Source organism: Sciurus carolinensis, chromosome 3 (assembly GCF_902686445.1).
Source record: "Sciurus carolinensis chromosome 3, mSciCar1.2, whole genome shotgun sequence".
In the NCBI taxonomy this organism is placed as follows: Eukaryota; Metazoa; Chordata; class Mammalia; order Rodentia; family Sciuridae; genus Sciurus; species Sciurus carolinensis.
In genome coordinates, this window is record NC_062215.1 from 167,789,837 (window position 1) to 167,813,018 (window position 23,182).

The 23,182-nt window shown below is 42.7% G+C and overlaps 1 protein-coding gene across 1 annotated transcript in view; it reads left to right on the plus strand.

Annotated features, from left to right (window-relative positions):
* The window catches only part of Sgpp2 (sphingosine-1-phosphate phosphatase 2), a 111,368-nt gene extending 94,099 nt beyond the window's left edge, over positions 1 to 17,269 (plus strand). The window contains exon 5 of the mRNA XM_047547244.1: positions 12,571 to 17,269. Coding sequence (XP_047403200.1) covers positions 12,571 to 13,122 — 552 coding nt within the window. The 3' untranslated portion in view covers positions 13,123 to 17,269. The remainder of the gene's footprint in view (positions 1 to 12,570) is intronic.
* The last annotated feature ends 5,913 nt before the right edge of the window (positions 17,270 to 23,182 follow it).

Consider the following 23,182-nt stretch of genomic DNA (forward strand, 5'->3'; position numbering starts at 1 on the left):
TAATATCTTATAATATCATTGCCTTAAGAAACATGATACCTGCCCCCGTCCTCTGCTTTTTTTTTTTTTTAGCATACCAGCACCATTTAAAGAGAATTTACCAAAATCAAAAAGATTAAAATTGCAAATGGGATATGCATATTCAATCATCTAAGATAATTTTCTTTCCCTTATAGATATTTAGTCATCTGAATAAATATTAGTTATTTACTTGCTGGAGTATAATTATTATTTTTTTAAATGTTTTTGCAGTACGAGGAATCCATTGAACTCAGGGTCTCACACATGCTAGGCCAGCACTCTACCTCGGAGCTACGACCCCACCCTTTTTATTTTGTTTTGGAGACAGGACTCGCTAAGTTACCTAGGCTGGCCTCCAACTAGCCATCTTCTTGCCTCAGCCTCCTGAGTAGCCATAATTATAGGCTGGCACCACTGGGCCTAGCTTAGTGTGTAATTTTTGAATGGTAAAATTACAACTCTTCCAAATATAAAATAAATATGTGTCAACAGTTTCATTTAACTCTAGAGTGGTGGTGCATGCCTGTAATCCTAGCTACTCTGGAGGCTGAGGCATGAGGATCACAAATTCAAGTGCTACCTGAGCAACTTAGCAAGATCCGACGTCAAAACAAAACATAAAAAGTTCCGTGGATGTAATTCAATGGCAGAGAGTTTGCCAGGCATGCGCAAGGGTCTGGTTTTGATCCCTAGTGCTACACACACAAAACAAACAAAATCATTTATTCATTTCATTAATTATTAAAGGTGCCAGTTAAGATTTATTTAAGAAAAAGTAAATCCTTATAAACAAAATATATATGTATTTTTTGGTTCTGGGGATTGAACCCAGGGGTGCTTTACTACTGAGCTACATCCCAGTCCTTTTTATTTTTGTATTTTGAGACAGGGTCTTGCTAAGTTCCTAAAACTGGCCTTGAATTTGTGATCTTCTGGCCTCAGTCTCCAGACAGGTGTGTGCCACTGTGCTTGACTTGTATGGACAATTTAATAAAGAAATATTACATTAGGATTGCTGGGTTATATACAAAATGAGCTCTATGCCAGAGGGTTACTATCCAGAGCAACAAATGTACTTTGGAAGTATCATTACTACTAAAAGGAAAGTATTTGCCTGTCAATCAGACAAAAACCAACAGGCTAATCTGTCACTTCACCAAGTCTGAGGACTTTAATCAATAGGAAACACTGATTTGAGCCAAGTTCTCTCCCTTTTATAATCCTTAAGTGGTCATTGCCCCCATATGACACTGAAATGAACTTTTCTCACATGTCCTTATTTTATATCATTCTTTCTTACTTAACACACTTTAAAAAATCATTTTCCATCCAAAACGTCAACATAATTTCTACTGAAGTGTTAAATACACTCACTTTCCAGGTGGATGTTATTCCATAACTGCAGAAAGTAAAAGCTGGCATACTTTTTCTACCTTGTGCAGTTACTCCCAAGTTTCAGTGAATTTTTAAAAAATTTTTTTTCAAAGTCTTCTGTCTTATCACCATAAATTTGCATGCCTAATGATCCTTAGTCTTGGGTTTGCAACAACCCTGGGACATCGAAGGTGACTCTGAGGATAGTCATGACATTCAAAGGAAGAGCTTCAGTGACAGTGTCCACTCAAAGACCCATTAATATCATCGGAATCTGTTGCTTGCCCTCATACCACGACGCATGGACCCGCTTCCTGCTTTTGACTGATTTCTATGGAGGTGGATGCGCTTCAATAGGAAATTAATATTTTGAACTTATGCATTCACTTTTTATCCCCTATACAAATGCTAATTGCATAACTTGTAGGTTTCTCTCTGTAATCATTTATATTCATATTCATGCACAATGTTGCCTCTCTCCTGCTATTTGGCCTCTATTGAATATCATCAGCATCATTCTCAGAAATCAAATTAATTGTTAGCTAACATAGAAAAGAATAAACATCCTGAGTCTGTTAACTAGAATACACTGATTGATCTATAACTGAAATGATTTTTTTGAATAGCAGCAGGGTTTGGGTTTGCGTGAGCTTGTTTTAAAGTTAGCGTCTGCCCGTATTCAAAGCGTTCACGGTATCTGCAAAGAAATGGGTCTTGGCTTTGACTGGCTCCTGGCTTCAGCTCTCTCTGTGAGCAGCCAAGAGCAGAGAAGGCCCTTCACATTCGCAGCAGGGGACCCAGCCGAGGGGAAGATGCCAGAATCATAGAGTCCTCCGCATAAATAGTTCTAAGATCTGAATGCATTCTTTCCTAACAATTGAATGAAAGGGTTTGTTCTGTCCCCTTCTTTCTCGCCAGCTAACCTTGCGCTGTGTTGGCCCGCTCAATAGCATTCTTCGGTGAAGATGTTTGGAGATAGAATGTAAATTTGTCGCAGTAAACCGCATATGGGAATGTGACAGTGGATCAGAATTCACAAACGTGGGGAGTTCTCAGGGCTAGGGCTTCCTCTTGAAATTTCTAGAGACGTTTACCAAAAGGAGGAATGTTTTATTTGGCTAGGGATAAAAACATTCTATTTCATATGCTTTTACAAGCGTTCACTAAAATGTGTTCTGACGTTGGGCTAGTTCTCTTCGTGTTCTCTTCTAAGTACTTCAGATGGTCTGTCCCTATTATTGTCATCTATAATGAAATATAATAAAGCTCAAGTTTTCATCTAAATACCAAGTTTTACAACTGAAAGTGAGAATAGGTGCAACAATCAAAGGGATTTAGATCCGTTCACATTTTCATTTTGGAAAATGTTGGTTTCATGCAATGATTTTTTTTTTTTTTGGTCTCAAAGACTTTAACAGGCTGCTTTTAAACTTTGGATGGTAGATTGAATCAAAGGTTGATTGTATTTCAAACCATAAGATCCACAGGATAGCATTGGCAGTGTCTTTATTTTTAATGTTACTTAGATCAGGAGGGATATTATGTTGATTTTCATATATTCTTGGACGTGTTTCTTTTTCTTTTTTGGCATGATATGAAAGTTGTAAGCATTAGTTAACTATTTCTACTTTAGTTCTATTTTGAAACATTCTAATTTCAACATCCTGATTTTTTTCTCCTTGACCACATTTTTATTGTAATAAAAATAGTAGGCATCGACTGTAGGAAATTTGGGAAATGCTGCATAGTAATAGAGTCTAGAGAAGATAATGGTCACCTGTGACATTCCCGTGGAGCAAAAACTATTATAACATTTTGTTCATTTCCTTCTGATATTTTACCTATGCATATAGGTATTTTTTATATAAAATTGGCACCAGCCTTTGTGTTCTGCTTGATACATCTCACTGGAGGTTACTTTGAAACCATTGAAAAATGAGGTCGCAGAAAAATATCTTTTCAAATAGAAAACATTCCTGCTACATTATTAAATAGGAAAGCGGTATGCATTTTTATCTTGCTTTTGGTGTAAGCAACATAATATACTCGATTTATTTCTTTTCAGATGCATCATATTATTACATATGCCCCATTCTTTCCTCTGTTTTTGCTTGTTTTGTGTTTTCTGATTTTTCTGTAATGGATTTAATTATCATGAGTTGAAATAATCCATCAGAAATCATCCCTACATATAACACTTTGTGAGCAGTTTCATTATCTTCTTAGAATAAATTCCTAGGTCTGCAACTATTGGATCTAATGTTGGACATTTTGTGTATTTTGTAGTTTAATTATCTTCCTCCATGGAAAGGAGTTTAAAGTTGTTTTTTTTTTTCAAAGTAAAGAATATTTATTTTGCCTCTCTTGCCTGCATGTCTTCTTCTTATCATGCATTTTGCACCATTTTTTTCATTTAAAAATTTTTTTAATTCTTTTTAGTTATACATGACGGTAGAGTGTGTTTTGATGTATCATAACATACATGGAGTATAATTTCCCATTATTGTGCTTGAACATGATGTGGAGTTACACTGGTCACATGTTCATAAATGAACACAGGAAAGTTATGTCTGATTCATCTTACTGTCTTTCCCATTCTTTTTTTCTTACCTTTTCTTCTGGATATTTCATTTCTCCCTATAAACCATGTGCACTGGCCTTTCTCTTCTGTCCACCCCTGGATCCACCTGTTGGTACAGAAGTATCCCATGCTGGCTAGCTTCCCCACATTCTGCCTCCGCCTTTGTTCTCTGTCCCCTGACATCTGCCCTCCAGCTTGCCTGTGCTGGTCTTTAGAACTGTCAACTCCTTTTCCCTGTGGCCCCACATACTGTGCCAAATATGGTACAGTTCCAGAGAAATCACCTCCTGATTTTGAGTTTGTAAAAAATCAAAATAGCAGATCCAACTTGGAGATGGGCATTTTGGGAGTTTTTATAGTTTCTGTGAATTCAGTAATTTAAAAAAAAAACTAATGTGAAACATTGTTTTTAATTTTTTGAGCCATTTGCAGTCTATATTTAGAAGTGGTTTAGAATAACTTTATTTAAGAAATTTAGAGTCTCCTAGTTATAAATCTCATTAGTATGGTTCATGTATTTTCATTACAAAAATACCTAAATATCTTTATTACAATATCACCTTTTATGGCTGAAAATTCAAGTGTGTAGTTAGAAGAAAGAAAAAAAAAAAAAAAAACCCACACTAGCAGCCATGTTGACTAAAATTATTTTTGCCTCCAGTGCTAGGACTGTGGACCAAAATAGTCCAGCCCTCTGATGGGTTGAAGATGAACAGAATTAGTTCATAAAGAATATTCCAACCAGATGTCAGGGAATTTGCTAACCACGATTACAAAGGAATACCAAGGAAAGGAGGGCAAATTTTCATTTATATATCAAAAGAATGGGTACCAAGTATCATAGATATTCAGGAGAAGAGAAGGGAGTTACATTCTCCCAGTCAGTATAACCAAGTGTCCGCTACACGTTTGAGGAATAACATGGCGATGTAAGGAAGAGACCTTGGCCTACGGATTGGACTCCAATTATCATCAGCTGGGAGGAGAGTGTGGGAGCTCAAAACTGCTGCAAGGGGCAAGGCAAGGTCACCCTGGCAAGTGATATGAAGCAAGGCTGTCCCCCTGTGGTTCAGGGAAGGGGAGGGAGAGGGAGAGATTCCAACGGTGAGGATACTCAAGATGTCTTAGAAAGAAGTAGCTTTTGAGCTGAGCCTTAGAGGAACCGAGAGGAACCTACCAGGTAGAGATGGTGAAAGTGTGTTATACCTAAAGAGCATGTGAAGCTCTGATGGTAAAATTGTACCAGGCACGTTTGGGACAAGCGGGTGGATCTGTCTGAGTGGAGCAGAACGTTCAAATGGGAGCAATGAGAGAAAATCCCGTGATGACAGTAACTAAACCCTTATCCTCAAGGACCCTGTCAACCTCTGGACTCGTATTTTGGGATTTTTTACTTAGATTCGCTGTATCTGAATTACCTCGGGGTGTTAAATTGCAGGGCCTGGGTCCCTCGTTGGGTCAGAATTGGCAGCAGTATTGACTTGATTCTGCATTTCAATGATTCCCCAAGGTGATTCCAAAGTGCAGGATCAGCTATTGAGACGGCCTTGGGTGCTCTGGGCCGGACCCTGGGGAGTAGAAGTGGGCATTCAGGGGTGACAGCAGATTGGGGAAGTTGCAGAATGAAGAAGGGACCTGTGGAACACAGTGACCGGTGGTTGAGGGGTGAGAGGCAGGAGCGATCCGATAGCACCCTGAGCTCCGAGCCTCTGCCATCACTCAGACTGGGACCATCATCAGAAGCATTTATGATGAAGGCCTGGGGCTATGGCTCAGTGGGAGGGAGCTTGCCTAGCATGCCCAAGGCCCAGGGTTCCATCCCCAACTCTCCTGCTCCCTCCAAAAAAGGTACAATGCATTCTCTGAGCACCCAAAGAATCACCCTGAGCTCATAAAACTGTATTTTATCCCCCACTAACAGAAATTCCCACACAAAATATTTCTGGAGTTTTCCAAGCAAGTCTCGCACCTGTTCATGTACCAGCTGGTCCTACCTGTACTCTGATACCATGGTGTTGGGATGATTTGCTGAGTCCCTTGCCCTCTGCTGAGGCTGTGACCTCCAGCACTTTGGTGTTGCCCGCTGTCTTCTAGGTGCCCCCAAAACAACCTGATAGGAGCAAAATTGGCCCGTCAGAGACTACAGGGATGCTGCTGCTGCTCTGCGTCCCGGGCCCCCGCCAGGCATCTGAGTCCTTCAGTGCTAGTCCCCATGTTACCCCTTCTCTTCAGCTTCCTGTCAAGCAAAGCAGCTGTGTCCCATGACTGACTGCTTCAGGGGCTTCGTGAGGGACACAGATGTTCTGCCTTTGCTCTGCCAGGAGGTTCCATAATGCCTGGAACTGCCACTGTGCACACATGGGGCACGGTGGCCTAGAGGTATGAGGAAGGATGGATGGATTCTTCCATTTGGAGGTCCCTGTACCAGAGGAGTCTCAAAACAGCATTCTTCAGCTCTGTGTTTCATAGATCTGGCAAAATAGCTCTTTGATCATCTCTGAATTCCTCAGGTCTCAGACAGGAGTTGAGTGCCCGGGACCACCTGAGTGGCAGAATCTTCTCCCCCAGGAGAGGAGAGAGGCTTGTTTGCGGGGTTAGCTCACATCAACCAGGCTCTCCCTCCTTAGAAATCAGTGTCCCTTCAAACATACACTAAGTGCTCTCAGTCCCCAGCAGGTGACACTTTACAGGCCCTGTCATGCACAGGATGCAGCTAGGATCTGAGATCCCTATTCACACAGGATTTGAAAGGCAGGTCCTGTTTGGAGAAGGAGAGGTAGAATTTTATTTTACTTATGTTTACTTTTCTTTTTTTTGGTACTGGGGATTGAAACCAGGGGCACTTTACCACTGAGCTACACTCCCCACCCCTTTTTCAGACAGAGTCTCGCTACGTTGCCAAGGCTGGCCTTGAACTTTCAATCCTCCTGCCTCAGCCTCCTGAGAAGCTGGGGTTACACTACCATGCCTACTATTTTATTTTTATAAGGTTTATGACTGCTACTTCAGTAGTATTAAAATTCTACTTTTTAGATTCATTTCACAGGGTAGCAATGTTTTTATTACTAATATACCATAATGTTAGGGTATTTACATAACTTTTTTTTTTTTTTTTTTTTTTGGGTACTGGGAAATGAACCCAGGGGTGCTCTACCACTGAGCTACATCCCAGTCTTTTTAATTTTTTTTTTTTTTTTTTATTTTGAGACAAGGTATCTTTAAGTTGCCCAGGCTGGCCTTGAACCTGTCTCAGCCTCCTAAGTCCCTGGGGTGTCAGGTGTGCACTGCTGCATCTGGCTGCACTTGTTTTTTTTTTTTGTTGTTGTTGTTGTTGTTTAGAACATTCCCAATTCTTTTTTTTTTTTAATTTATTTTTATTGTAAACGAATGGGATACAGGTTGATTCTCTGTTTGTACATGGAGTAAAGGCATACCATTTGTGTAATCATACATTTACATAGGGTAATGATGTTTGATTCATTCTGTTATTTTTTCCCTATCCTTCACCTATGTTTTTAAAGAAGATGATACGGCCATATGAAACAAAATTCAAAAAGGTTGGCAGTATCTTGTGAAAAGACTCCTTCCCAGCATCCAAGTATACCTCTTTGTGTATTCAAGTACAAATGTGTCTATAGCTTCCCTCATCTTTTTTCAGTGAAAATGATAATGTGTTATACACACTTCCTGCATCTTGCCTTTTTAAAATCATCAGAGTGACCTTGTTCTTTTTATAGCATAAATGGTGTGAATACACCACCATTAAATTTGACTGTCCCTCTATAGATGGAACTTGTTGCTACAAACAGGATTGCTATAATTCTTGTTATATACAAAGAGTGTCTTCTTTTTTAAAAAATATTTTTAAATTATCAATGAACATTTTATTTATTTATTTATTTATTTATTTATTTCTATGCGGTGCTGAGGATCGAACCCAGGGCCTCTCACATGCCAGGCGAGTGCTCTACCACTGAGCCCCAGCCCCAGCTCCCAGTGTCTTCTTATTACAAATGGTATTCAATATTACAATGGATAACTGGAAAGCACCCCACTGCAGCCATGGGAAGTTGTATCTCTGAGATCAAGACTCAGAGTAAGGTCGAGGGTCAGAGCATAAACAGTTGAGTAATTTTTAAAGCTATCAACAAGTTCATCCCCATAAAGCATGCACCATTTTATAGACGTGTCATTAATGAACATACAGTTTCATTAATGGAATGCTAAGCTTCTGGATTTTGGTCAGCAGGGATAGGTGTTCTCAGCACAGTTTGTGTGGAAGAGGGAGGTGGGACAGGGGCTGGGAACTTCTCTAGGTGTCCAGAGCTGCTTGACCAAATACAGCAGTGGTCACTCAATCATGTTATTCAATGCAATGCAAGAGCTCACCAGTTTTGTAATCTTCATTTATTTGTTTGAAATAGGTTTTTAATTTTATTCTAAAATTAAAAGTAAAATTGACTTTTGGCACAAAGATCTATGCATTTTAACACATGTATAGATTTCTGTCATCACGACCACAGCACACAAAGCTGCTTCATGCCACCCCTTGGCAGCCACATCCAAGACCGCCTAGATCCCTGGGCAATCCTGATCAATTCTCTATCACTATGGCTTTGTCTTTTAGAAGTGGTCATATAAATAGAACTGCACGGCATGTGACCCCTGGGTCTTGGCTTTTCCCACTCAGCATAACTTGCTTGAAACTTGCACACGTTAGACATTTGTTATTTTTTATTGCTGAGAAATATCCACTGCATGAATGTAATGCAGTTTATTTACCCACTCACCCATGAACTGGCATGGGGTAGTTTCCATTTTGGAGTGATTCTAAACAGAACTGCTATAAAGATGCATTTACCAACTTGTGTAGGAACATAAATTCTAATTTCTACTCAGTATTTTTCAGTTTTCAGGTGTTTTATGAGTAAATGTGAAGATATTTTTAAATATTTGAGAGATATTTACATTTCCTCTTTCATAAACTGCTCCTTTCTGTTACCATTTTTTGTAAGAAGAGAACTTAGGTGATTTTTATATTCAGCAAGTTGGTTTGGGGAGCTGACAGGTCATCCATGTGGACATATTTAGCATTCAATTTAAAAATGTAGGACTAAGCTGGGACCAGTGGTGGATGCCATTTATACCAGAGACCAGCAAGGCTGAGGTGGGAGGATTGCAAGTTCAAAGTCAGCCTCAGCAACTTAGTGAGACCCGTCTCTAAATAAAAAATTAAAAAAGGACTTGGAATGTGGCTCAGTGGTTAAGAACCTCTGGGTTCAATTCATGGTACTAAAGCAAAGAAAAAACAACAACAACGTAGAGCCAGAGTTTGAGACTTTTCAAAGACAGACTTGTGAGTCACACTGGTAAAGAATGAAGAAACAAAGCCATGGACCTGCAACCTGCAACGTCTGAGGCTTGAAGATGGAATCTGTGGAAATGCCCAGGTTTATGAGGTGGAAAGAGGAATAAAGGAGGAAACCAACATGGAGACTTCAGAGGCCAGAGAAGAGCCAGGATAACATAACATAAACATAAACTGTGTAACATAAACGTCTAAGTAAAGGATATTAATTCAGAGGGCACAGTGTTCAGGGGAGGAGAGAATATCACTGTCCCAGAATCCCAACTGAAAGCCCCACACTTCACTCTGAGTGGACGAGGGGGGGTCACATTACCACCCACCCTGAGCCCTTTTCTGTGGCTCAGGGTGTGGAGCATCAGTTGACCTCCCAGGTCACTCCATGGATTCCCTGAACCTCTTGGATCCCAACAGAGAAATCCAGAGCTGTTGGGAGGAAGTAAATGCCAAAGAAACAACCAACGAATATGCAGAAGGTGGCCTTTGAGAGTGCTGTGTCATCTCATTCTAGACGCTTAGACAGCAGCCGCCACATGTCCAATTGGGAAACTGGAAGCAACATGTAGAAGTTCAAAGAATTAGACTTAATTTTGGTACCAAGGACGCTTAAATGGAAGATTTCCAAAATCAGGACAACCTCAGTGTACATGTGTACAGTAAGAGACGGCCCGTGGGAAGGGACCCCCTGGAGATGGTGAAGGTCAGGCGGGAAATGAGAGGGATTATGGCAGCAGGAAGATTTGGCAAAGGCTGGAGGGCCTCGTGGGCATGTGAGGAGGCGCAAGACTCCCTCCAAGGAGGCAGCCTTCCCATCTGTCCTCCCTGCAGCCAGAAGAGTCTTTTAAAAGTAAAAATCTAGTCATCTTGTCACCCAGCGAGAGCTTCACATGGCTCGCAGGATGTGGTCCTTGTGAAGTGGATCGGGGTGTAGACTCGGGATGAAGTGGCTTCTGCCTATGCTTACTCTCCTGTCCTTCCCAAAAGACCAACAAGTTCCATAGGCTGTCCGGTTGCCCTCCTAGATAACTGTGCACTAGACTGCAACTGTGTGATTGTATTTCCTTAGTTCACACTGCATTCTCTAGTGCCCTGTCTGGCATACAGTAGGCACTTATATGTTACTTTGAAAGAATGGGTGGCTGCTCACTCATCTGTGAAATGTGCTGCAGCCTCAGTGATTATTTCTAAGATCTAATCCTCTCCCATTGTATACCCCACATCAGACGGCATTTCATAAGCACTAAGCAAAAGCGAATAAAATAATGAGAGGCTTTGTTTTCCTGTCCTGCACTTTGACCTTTGAGGACACAGCGCCCACCTTCTTTTCTTCATCCTCCTGTCCATTCTACCATGTAAGTGCACTGCTCTCAGGTCCTCACCAGGCACCACATACCAGCACCTTGACTGCAGGCTTCCCAGCCATCGGAAGTGCAAGAAACAGTGCTAAGTCAGGCAGGATGGTGCCCACCGGTAATCCAAATCAGGAGGCCGAGGCAGGCGCAGACAAGTTCCAGGTCCACCCGGGCAACTTAGCAAGACCTTGTCTCAAAATACAAAATAAAGAAGGACTAGGATATAACTCAGTGGTGGATGTAACCCCCCAGGTTCAGTCCCCAATAAAACATACGCACGCACACATGCACACGCGAGCGTGCACAAATACACACACACACACACACACACACACAATGAAGTTATTAGAAAAAAACAAACCTGCCATTTCAAAGCAGGTTTCTGAATCTGCTTAGTAGACAACATAAGCCAAGCTCACCCTCAAAAAAATTATGGGCAAGATGTTATCATTGAAATTAAATGGTGGCAGACATGTCCAAGGAGTATTGCAGGGATTTGACCCCTTTATGCACCTTATGGTAGGTGAACTTGTGGAGACGGCAACTCATGAGCAACAGAAGACTATTGGAATGGTAGTAATATGGGGAAATTGTACCATGATGTTAGAAGCCTTGGAATGAGTGTAAATAATGGTTATTTAGCAGAAAATCCATGTCCCCTCTCCAAAGGGCCTGTTTAACTATGGCATAAAAATCAGGTCATATACATTTTCATATTAAACTTTTTGTTGAATAAACTTTTTAATAGTAAAAAAAGAAAAAAGAAAAAAAAAACAAGCCTTAGAATTCGAATACAAATATATCCACATCTATCCATCTAATCTATATCTATGAAGAAAAGTTGAAGGAAACAAGCCAAAGTATAGACGGTGCTTGATTTCAGTGGCACAACCATGGATCTATTTTTCTTATGCTTTTCCAAGATTTCCAGATTTTCTACGATGGACATGTATTGCTTTTTGGTGTTTTCCAGATTTTCCGGTGTGTTAGGAAACATGTTTTAAATGTTTCAGTTGTAAACTTCTAAAACAATCCACATGAAATATTGTGACAAAACCATAGCAAGCTGTTAGTTCTCTGACTTAACTGCTGTTGGTCTATTAATTGCATGAAGACTTTGTCTTCTAATAAACTTGGCAATGAGAAAATGAAAGGAAGAAGAAAACGTGTGACATCAAGGAGTTCATGATATTTTAATGGGGGGAGGAAGGAAGGAGGAAAGCAGAGAAGGAAAACCACACTCTAAAATGTTCTAAAGAATAGGGTTGATGAGAGCATGGAAATCTGCTCAATGAAATTGTACCCATGCTGTTTGAAACCTCTCTGAAGACAGAGTGATGGTCTAAGCCTAGCAAGGTGAGAGTGGACACCACCACATCCAAAGTGTCTTCTCAAACCACTCACACATGTTACACATCACCCCTGCCTGCTACATACACTTGAAGATGCAGTGCTGGGCTTGCTGGCAGTGTGGCCCCCTCCAGCTAGCCCCCAACCACCTGCCCCAAAGGATGGCACCCCCTTGAAGTCTATGACAATATTTGTGATGTAAGTATTGCAATACTTATAAGATTGGCCGAATAAACAAGACCAAAAGAACAATGAGATTATAGGCATTCAGTAAGAACTACAAAATTTATCCTAAAATCCAGAAGAACTGGAAGAAAATATGGACCATGAATAGCATGGTTGTTATGTGCACTTCTTCCGATTCTCATTTCCCGTTTTTACAACTTCACGCTGTCTTTGAGCGTGTACTGGGAAATATAACAGTGCAGAAACCGTCTTTGCAATATCAAATCAATCATCTCTGACTCAAAATCAGAGCTGTACCCGCGGAAGCACTCACTGGCGCCCGCTGTTCTCTCTCCTCACAGGACGTGCTGGGTGGCGTGCTGATCACCGCGCTCCTCGTCGTCCTCACCTACCCTGCCTGGACCCTCATCGACTGCCTGGACTCGGCCAGCCCCCTCTTCCCTGTGTGCGTCATTGTCGTGCCCTTCTTCTTGTGCTACAATTACCCCGTGTCTGATTACTACAGCCCGACCCGGGCGGACACCACCACCATTCTGGCTGCGGGAGCCGGAGTGGCCATCGGCTTCTGGATCAATCATTTCTTCCAGCTCGTGTCCAAGCCGGCGGAATCACTCCCTGTGATTCAGAACATTCCACCGCTCACCACTGACATGTTAGTTTTGGGTCTGACCAAATTTATTGTGGGAATTGTGTTGATCCTCTTGGTTCGTCAACTTGTACAAAATCTCTCCCTGCAAGTATTATACTCATGGTTCAAGGTGGTCACCAGGAACAAGGAGGCCAGACGGAGACTGGAGATCGAAGTGCCTTACAAGTTTGTCACCTACACGTCTGTTGGCATCTGTGCCACAACCTTTGTGCCAATGCTGCACAGGTTTTTGGGATTGCTCTGAGCCTCAAATAGTTGAAAACACGCCCACTGGACATGACAGCCAAGACATGGGAAAGCTCTTGGATGGGCAATCTTGACAACTTATTTTTCTTTAATACAACTTAAGTCACACATCTGTTTTGCTGATATCAGATAGATGCTGCCGCCGTGGAACTAATGCTCCTAATAGACTCTAAGGATTGTGCTACAGCTGAACCAAGCTGAAAACCATACTGAATTCTTCAAGAATGTCTCGCCCCTTTCTGTTACATGGACTTTGGACCTGGTCCTGGGCAGGCAGGAGTTGTGGCCTGGCTGAGGAATGAATGCAAGTCCCAGTAGGCTCTGGACAGCCAATGGAGTTGGGGGATGTGGAGGTAGAACATTTCTTTTCGGCTCTGACCTTGCCCAGCGCTGAGTCTCAGTTCCAAATTTGGAGCTTTGATCTTAGGGAAAGGATGGCGCCATGCACAACTACGTTCCTCGGACAAGGCAACTTCCTTGTGTTATGATCCAGTGAGATTATGCCTGCAAGGTAGGAAGGCCACAGACAGGAGTAAAGCCTCCTGGGAGGAGATTAAAGGTGCTGGCAGAGCTACGAGCCCACAGGAAGAGCCTGTTTTCCTCACGAGCCCTAATCTCCTCCAGGCTCACGTGGAAATGGGGATCTGCTCTTCTTGATCATATATTTTGCAGGATCCCAGCTTCCAGTACTACACTCTTCTGACCCACAAAATCACTAGCTGTTGCCGCCTCATCACACGTTGCCAGGACTGGGACATGCTGAGGCTCCTGCTCTCTCCTGCCTCAGTCTTTGATGTCACCAGCAGTCTGGGCTTTCATATAAACTTGGAAGTCACTGGCATAACCTATGAAAGTGGATCAACACAAGAATGGATCAACTTAACCCTTTTGGGGCCCAACCCTGAGGATAGGTTTCCCTGACATTGCCTGATGGTGACAAGACCTCCTGACATTTCTCCTCCATTTCTCACTTACTTTCTATAATTCTATTTTCTCATTCACTGAGAGAATCTCTCCATCTTCCTACTTCTTAACTCTTGGCAATTTTAAGGTCATTAAAGGTAAGAACAACTTCAGCTTCTCTTCACAAAATAAGCAAACCAAATATAACATCTATTAAACCTAGGGTGAGCCCCGCTTAGCCTCAGGAAGATGATCATTATGCAAACACCCGGAGTTCCCTCTTCAGTTCTTAAGAATAAGGACTAGGTATCGACTTTCTCAAATGTTAGTATAAATCTGTAGTGAACAAACTATCTTTTGAGGACTACTGCCTAAACCACGGAAGCCAATGTTTTATGCTCCTAAGATATCATTACCATGTACGCATTTTGGGAAAAAATTATCTCCCTTAGAAGTTGCAGAGGCTCAGACCTCCATATCTTGTGTTAAAATCAAAACCCACATTTCTCCTGATTTCAGATATGTTCCATGGCCTTAATGTTGGGATGATCTTTGGTAATTGACTTAATGTTCCAATTTCTCAAGAATAATTTTAATGCAAAACATCCCATTTTTTACTGAAAATTCTTTTCACACTTATTATAGTTAGAAGGCAGGGATCAAAAGGATCTACCAATTGACTAATTTGGTAGCACATGACAGGGGGCAGGGAGGCTAGCTTGCAGGTGCTCCTGCCTAGTGCTGCTCTTCATTGCAGTGGCTGTTGGTTTGATGAGGCACTTTCCCATACTTCTGTCCCCCCAAATGCTGAAACAGAGTTTGCAAGACTGAGTATTACTTACACAAAATTATTTTAGTTAGTCTGAAGTCAGGTGACATAAGGATCAGCTTTGCCCACTTGTAATTTTGAAAAAGAGAGGCTGTAACCAGTATCACAGGAGTAGGTGTGAAAACTCATATATAAAACTTTTTTCCAGCTCTCCCTTGTAAGTCCCAACAATAGGAAGGTCAAGCAACTATATAGATGTATTTAAAGCTATATTTACATACTTTGGGTTGAGGATGAATGTATTAGCCACGGAACATTAAAGAAGAATGTCATGCTTGGTCACTTTTTAAAATATCTGATAATGGCCACTGGAGAATAAGTGTATATTGGTGAGACCAAGTATAGTTTTGGGGCACTTCTGGTCTGTGGCCTAGAACCAGGCAGAAAATGAAAAATATGTCATTTCTTGATTCAAACACTACCTTGCCAGCTCTCTTGCACACATCTCTTATACAGCACTCCATGCTATTTACACCACCACCACCCCTCCCAACACACACAAAGTATTCTCCTTCAAAGAGTTGCCACCCCCACCCCAACCCGCCTTCAAGATGTTTGGACTTTCTCTCTGGGGAAAGACTGCCCCCTGCTGGTTTGGCTTTAGTCTTGGTTCAAAGCCCCTCTCTTAATCTGGAATTTTAGAGATTAAGAATTTAAGTCAAGTTTACCACGGGTCCATTGTAAGCCTAGGACTAGGGGCCGAGCCAACCTTGACACCAATTCCCCAGGGTTATTGACTCCTTCAGGCAGGATGATACACCCTTTTCCTAATGTCCCCATCCTGATCCCAACTCACTGCCACTGTGGCCAACGGTGTTCATCTTTAACCTTCATTCTGAGTAGCTATTGTTTCATGACAGTTTTGCTCAAACCTGCATCCCAACAATACACAGGGGGTAAAGACACAGAAGAGACCCCTGGACTAGACCCCTTAAATGGTGGAGGATGAAACTGCTCCACCACATGCCCAAGTGTTCACTGAAATATGGGATTTTCTTGCCCAAATAGACAACTCATGCTTCCCAAGTGTAATCAAAGCATGTGGTGTTTCAGGGCCATGTGTTCCAGGATTCTATTTTGGAAGCCTTCAGCTGTCTTGCTTATGTACCTTATGTAAATTTATTCTTTTAAAAATAAATCATTTTTGTTTGATTATGACTTCTTATTAAATGCCTCAAAAGCCAATGTTCTGTTGCCTTGGATTTCTTTCCTCCTTAACCTGAATTTTTTTTCTGAGTTCACTGAGTTGGAAAACGGAGACAAAAATAAGTGGCAAGTTGCATGATTCTGTTGTTTTCAAAAATTCAACCACGTGCAAATACCCTCAAGCCCCATAGTGGCCACGGGTGATAACAGGAAATATCACACTGGCATGTGTAAGTCCCCACCTCTAACTCCTTGAAATGTACGTGGAGATGAATTTCACTCTGGGTTGGAAGGTACTTTATAGCTGCTGCTGGCAAGGCAACTGGAAGGTTTTCATAGGTGAGTGCACCACCTGCTAAGCCAAATGGACCACTGCAGTGATGTGCCCTGCCTCCGAGCACCCCGGTTTGCTATTGGACATGGGATGAGAAGTTGACACTCATCTTTGCAAGAGCAGCCTAGGACTCTGTACTGTGAGCAGGATGTGTTTATTACCTAATGTGCCAGGCACCAGGGGAATGGGAAACGCTTACCCTGTTCTGTGGAGTTCTCCTACGGAGAGAACACAGGCTTGGAGAACGACAATCCAAGGTCAGTAGTGTTCAGATCCCTGCATCGTGGGACGCGGGCGGAGGGGAGGTTGATTCCAGGTCGAGGACTGCAGCTTAAGCACTCAGGAGGACTCTGTAGAAGTAATAATGCATGAGCCAGGCTTAAAGAACACATGGGATCAGCTCTGGCCAGAGTCTCTTCCCCAGACACCTCCAGCACTTACAGGAAAAACCAGAGCAAACCTGCGTGGACATTGTGTTGAGAACCAGGTGAGGTCTAGAGGCGATTTCACAGACGGCTTCCCCTTCTGCATCTCTGAATCATCACAGCCTGTTCCAGCGAGCCCTGGGTGGAGATGACCAGCGTCTGAAGACTCGCTCTGTGTCCTTCGTGCCCACTGTGTTCCTCAATCTTGTCTTTGCCCAGCTCCCTGATCTAGTTCTGTGAAACGTTAACCTGCGGAACATTTTGCCCTGATCCTGCCTTTCCGGGAACTCAGTGCCCCCTGCCCCTCTCCTGATTAGGAGTGAAGCCCTGGTTCTCCAGCAAGAGGCAGAACCAAGTGAGAGTGGCCTTCACTCGCCTTGTTTTACACAATAGATGTTTTCCTCAGAGCTGCTTGTGTTTTTCAAACTTCAAGTGCACTGAAGGCTTTGCTGCTTAAACTCATATGGCGACACTTCGTTTCTATAACCATACGGCTTTAATAAATTACTCTGGGTGCACCATGTCTCCGTTGTTTTCTTAAAGTGGGGCACACCTGTAGGACAGACTTGACTATTTACAGATGCATCTTAGGAATGAGTTGACTGTGGGCCATGAACAGAACGTTAAATTCTTAAAACCGTAGCCACATGAGACCAGGGAGCTATGTGAAGCCAAAAATCCTTCTTCCTTTTTCACGCCTGTCTATACGGCATGCGAAAACAAACAAGAAAAGCCAGGAGTTCCGGCGGGAACGCAGCTTTAATGCACACCCGCGACACATCTGCTGGCCTTGCCTTCTCTCTCACTGTGACATCAGGGTCCCCTCGGTTGCTGCACAAGTCAGGGTCTTCCTGATGCAGGTGTTCAAAGAATGTCAATACCGTTTTACAGCACTGGCCTGCGGTCCTCCAGGAGGGAGCAGGGTGGCACCGAGTGCTGCCTTAATGCCTGAGTTGCCCGGGTCATTTCATCCACCTGTGTGCGGAGCCAGAGGACTGAGGTGTCCTGGGCTTCCAGGTGGCAGCATCCCTCAGCCGCGTGGGAGCCGCGTGGGAGCCGCGTGGGGTGCTATGAGCGGGACACATGAGGCACAGAGAACACCAAACGCGGGCCATGGTAGACATCTTATCTAAGGACTGATAAAAAAGATGTCAAAGTGTCTTGCAGATCAAAAGGGATTCTGTATGCCCAGTTCAAACCCAGCCAGGCCCTCCCTGCGACAGCCGCGCCCATTGCTCTCCATGTCACCTCAGCTAACAGATCTTCCTACGGCACGGCCTGTTGATGGGGCGCCTCTCCGCCTGCTCCTCCTGCTCCACCGGCCTCAAAGCCACCCCAAGTGCTCCTTGTTTCCATGTTCTGCCCCAGACCCACGCCAGGAGGTCTCATGAGCCCCGCCCACCTCTGGCTGGGGTCTGAAGCCCTATCTGTCCAGCACCAAATGAGGATGTTTTCCCAGGCTTGCTTCCAACAGAGGTTTCCTGTCTGCCCTTAGGAGGTGCTTATTTTAGGGACAGGAATATTTTTGTTCCTCACTACAGAAAGTTGAGGCTTGTGGAAAGTAGAAAATTTCTTTTGCTATCCAAAAAGCACCTTTTCCCCACATCTTCACGTTCAGTCTTAATGGCCTGATTGACTTGGCACTCACTCCAAGCGCTCCCACCCCAGTGCGGTCGAACATTGGCGGGCTGTTTCAAATGCTTTCTGATGCAGAATCATGCCATGTTCCCCGCTTCCCCAATCAACGATGAAGGCCAGGCTTTATGAATGAGATGTGGAAAACTCGAGTGTGGTCCTCAACTTTTTTTTTTTTTGATATTTGGAATTGAAACCAGGAACGCTTAACCACTGAGCCACATCCCCAGTCCTTTTTATTTTTTATTTTGAAACAGGGTCTCACTAAGTGGTTGAGGCTGGCTTGAATTTGAGATTCTTCTGCCTCAGCCTCCCAAATCTCTGGGATTACAGGCGTGCACCACTGTGCTCAGCGATTGAACATGTTCTTACACTGCATTCAACACATGGGGGTAGGGAAACACTCAGGGCTTTTGGCCAAACATAATTCCATGAAACCCTTTGCTGGAGAATTCATTCAACCCACAGTCAGGCCACAATGTTTGGGTGTCCTTTCTGTCCGCTAGCAAACCAAAGCAGACTACAATGGAGACTAAGACTGCTTTGCGTCGGCTTTGCCCTTCTTGGCAAGCAAGGTCATTTGACTCCCCTACTTTTGTCCAAAGAGGTCACGCTCCCCACAGTGACTCTGGTGGAGGGCCTCAGGGAGCTGCTCACAGGCTGTCCCAGAATGCACTGCTGCCCTCAATGTCTATACACGCCAGTCTCTACTTTTTCTAAACAACGTTCAAGGTGTCTTTGCTCAGGCTGCCATAACAAAATACCTGGGCTAGGTGGCTTCCACAGCAGAAACCCATCTTCCTGAAGTCCAGGCGTTCACCAAGATGCCAGCAAGGCGGACTTCATTCCTAGGCCACGAGGAATGGCCGCCGTCTCACTGGGCGCCATGGGAGCATTCTGTGTTCAGAGAGAGAAGGGACAGCCGGCTCTCCAGTGTCATTTTCAAGGACACTAATCCCATCACAAGATCTCCCTCGTGACCTCATCTGGCCCTCATTATCTTCGAAATCCTCATCTCTAAATACACTCACATTGTGGGGCTAGTGCTTCAACGTACGGACCTTGGGGAGCCACGTTCAGTCCATTACAATACACACTAAGGTCCCAAGCGTTAAGTAAACCAAAACTTGGGCGACAGCCGATGGAGTCAAATGCTTCAGCTGTTAGAGGGCATCTTTTATTAAGACCATCCCCCTGCGTTTGAGTAAAATGCAGAGAAAAGCCCAAGCCAAAGGCCAAGTGTTGTTATTGATGTTCATACAAAACACCAAGCACAGAAGAGGCCAAGATTAAGAAGCAGGACTTTTGAGTAGTTTTTCCTTACTAATCCAATGAGCCTCAAGTCGCTGAGAGCAGCAATAGCAGTGTGGCTGGTTTCTACTTAGGCTCCTCCTGTTTAAAATGTAAAAATAGTCATCCAATGTGTTTTAAATTCAAAATGCGTCCCTTGACCTGGCAACACTTCCATCTAGGAATGTAAGCTGAGGGAATATTATGTTGCTTAAGTGTAACAGTCACATCTAAGAAATCCCTAATTAACCCCACACATCTCTAATTATGTCTATCACATACCAAATGTGTATGTTTATACAGTTGAGTCCGTAAGGACTGGTTTTTCTTGGGTCCTAAGCCAGTGCTCTTTGAGTTCATTGGAACACTGTTTGTAAATGCAAAGGGCTGGAGATAACCAAATGACCATCAACGGAGAATAGCTGAACAAATTTGTGAACATCCATACAAGAGAATATTGCGTCAACTGAAAGAATGGAGTAACCTGATAAAATGGGCCATATTAAATTAAACATGAGACACAATAGAACTTGTGGCAAACCAGTAAGTAGAGCATGACCCACAAGAATGTCAGCGTTTGTGTGGCTGACTGTTCAAACACGGGAAGATGGCAGAAACAGTGGGCCCAAAATTGTTAACTTGAAGTTGATTTAGGGAGCTGGGGGAAAAGTGTAGGTTAGTTTGGGAAGGACTTACTTTGTACTTTTTTTCTTTCTTTTGGTCCTAGGGATTGAACCTGGGGTGCTTAACTGCTGAGCCACATTCTCAGCCCTTTTTTAAATTTTGAGACAGGGTCTCACTAAGTTGCTGAGGCTGGTCTTTAATGTGCGATCCTCTGCCTCAGCCTCCCAAGCCTCTGGGATTACAGGCATGTGCCACCGTGCCCAATCATACAATGTTTTAAAGTAGCAGTCTTAACACTTTATACTTAAAAGAAACTTGTTAGGTCTCAACATGTTGACAAAGAGGTAAATGATGCAAACCAGAGTGAGTCATGGACTCCAAGTTATTAGGTGTCTTGATCACATCTATTGCTGTTTGCCCTTTGAGGAAAGTCATTAATCTCTCCAAGATTCAACTGTTTCCATCCTAGAGAATTTCAACGTATACTTATACACATATGTGAAACCATATGTGGGAAGACTATCAACAGAAGAGCAATGCAGGAATGTCAGGCCACAGAAGTGAAGTTATCTGTAAGCTAGAACGAAAATCAATTATATTTAATTTCCCTTATAATTCCAGGTTTTTACTAAGGTGTGTCTCCTCCAATAAAGGCTCTGGCAGCCTGCCCTGGCTCCAATTCACTTGCCCAGGACAAGTTTAAGATGACCTGGCTGTAGAGCCTCCACGCATAAGATAGGTTTGCCTCTTCTAATGTGGCCAATCGGGGTTATCTTCTCACCTTCCTGCTTCAGAGGGCAGAAACATACATGATGCATGGAATTGATCCTTCCCCTTTCATGCTGTAATTTTCATTACAAGTAATTTCTGGCCATTCAAAAAAATATCCGGGTGGCTGGCTGGTAATAGAACAAATGGCTCCACCTACTTGAATCACACCCTTCATGGGATCCACAATCCACTCTTTTAACCACCATGAACTTGAAACAAAGGGAGAACACCTCCCATAGTAGCTGCAGTCCAGTAAGTCATCTTGAGCAGAAAAGCCAGCTCTAAACTGCACACCATTTTGCCCTGTGTGTGGCGTTTACCAGCTGGTGTTGTGTAGTGAACACTATTTGTTTCCTTACATTCTTTTTCCTCTCAGTTTTAGCGAGGCATGACCTACATCTCAGCTACTTCCTCTTAAAGACGCAAAATCTCCATCACCCTAAGTTTCCTCCTAACTCTTTGCAGTCAATTCCATTCCGAGATCCCACCAACTAGTTGGCTTTTGACTTTTCTAGAATTTCATATAAATGGAATTATGTCTTCTGAGTCTGGCTTCTTCCACTTTACATAATGATCTGAGGCTCATTTGTGTTGTTTTGAGTACCAGTAGTTCCTTTGTATTGCTGAAGCACTCCATAAAATGGATATGCTACATGTAGCTAACTGTAACACTGAACATCTGCACAAAAAGTTTTGAATGGATAGCCTTACAGGTAAACCTAGGAGTAATGGTTAGGTGATGGGTGTTTCATGTTTTAAGAAACTGCCAAAATATTTTCTAAAATGGTTCTATCAATTTACCTTCTCACAGCAGTGCATGAGTTTCACTTGGCTCACCAACATCTGATCAGTCCTTTAAAATCTAGACATTTTAATGGGTATGCAGTATTTTATCAATGTGGTTTTTATTTGCAGTTTTCTCTAATGATTAAATGATGTTGTGTGTCTTTTTATGTGCTTATTGGTCATTCATATATCTTCTTTTAGGAAATGTTTTTTCAATTATTTTATTCATTTTTTTGAAAACAGGATTGTTTGTCTTATAATTAAGTTGTAAAGATTCTTTATGTATACTGGATACAAGCTCTGACTTGTATCTCACTTCATTTTTACAATCTTTACATTTGTAAAGATCTGTTCACAACTGGCCGGGCACAGTGGCACATGCCCGTAATCCCAGTGGTTCAGGAGGCTGAGGCAGGAGGATCATGAGTTCAAAGCCAGCCTCAGCAACTTGGCAAGGGTCTAAGCAACTCAGTGAGACCCTCTCTTTAAATGAAATACAAAACAGGGCTGGGAACATGGCTCAGCAGTCAAGTGCCCCTGAGTTCAATACCCTGTACCCCCACAATTAAAAAAAAAAAAAAAAGATCTGCTCATAACAGAATTGGAAAGGTTAAGGTAGAGGTCTTTTGTGCAAAAGATAGAAGTCTTGTGTGCAAAACATTTACCATGTTAGACAATGCTGCCTGGTTAAGGCTGTAATACGGTGAGGTTTTTTTCTTAGTAGGCTGAGCAAAAGCTCCAGAAACATAATTCCTGTTCCACTATCATTTTAGTTATTTTTACTGGTACCCAGACTTTAACATTTTATCCTCATGTTTCTTTTTTTCTTTTTCTCCTTTTTTTCCCTGCAGTGCTAGGGATTGAACCCAGGGCCTCACGTGCTAGTCGAAAACTACCATGGAGCTACCCCCAGCTCCTGTCTTGTTTCCTATCATCTTAACAGTAACTGGGAAATTCTCCCAAACATTAGATCCAGATTCAGTTTTCAAGAGTTAGCACTTAGTTCTTGAGATGGCTTCTAGATCAAAGCAGGAAAGTAAGATGTAAGACAAGGAGAACTGGCAGAAGTTCAGCTTCAGAGGACAGCAATTGTACTTCTCTATAAAATAAGCAGAAACTAGTAGCTCAATTAAATATTTCAAACCATAATTTGATTACTGACTTATTATAGTAACATACGGCTTAATGCAAAAATTAGTTTTTCATTGTTTCCTAATGTTCACATTGCACTGGGATCAACACTTGCCCATTTTAACTCTTATACCAGAGCAGATCATCGCACATTAGAGAGCAGAAAAATACCTTCACGTCCTCA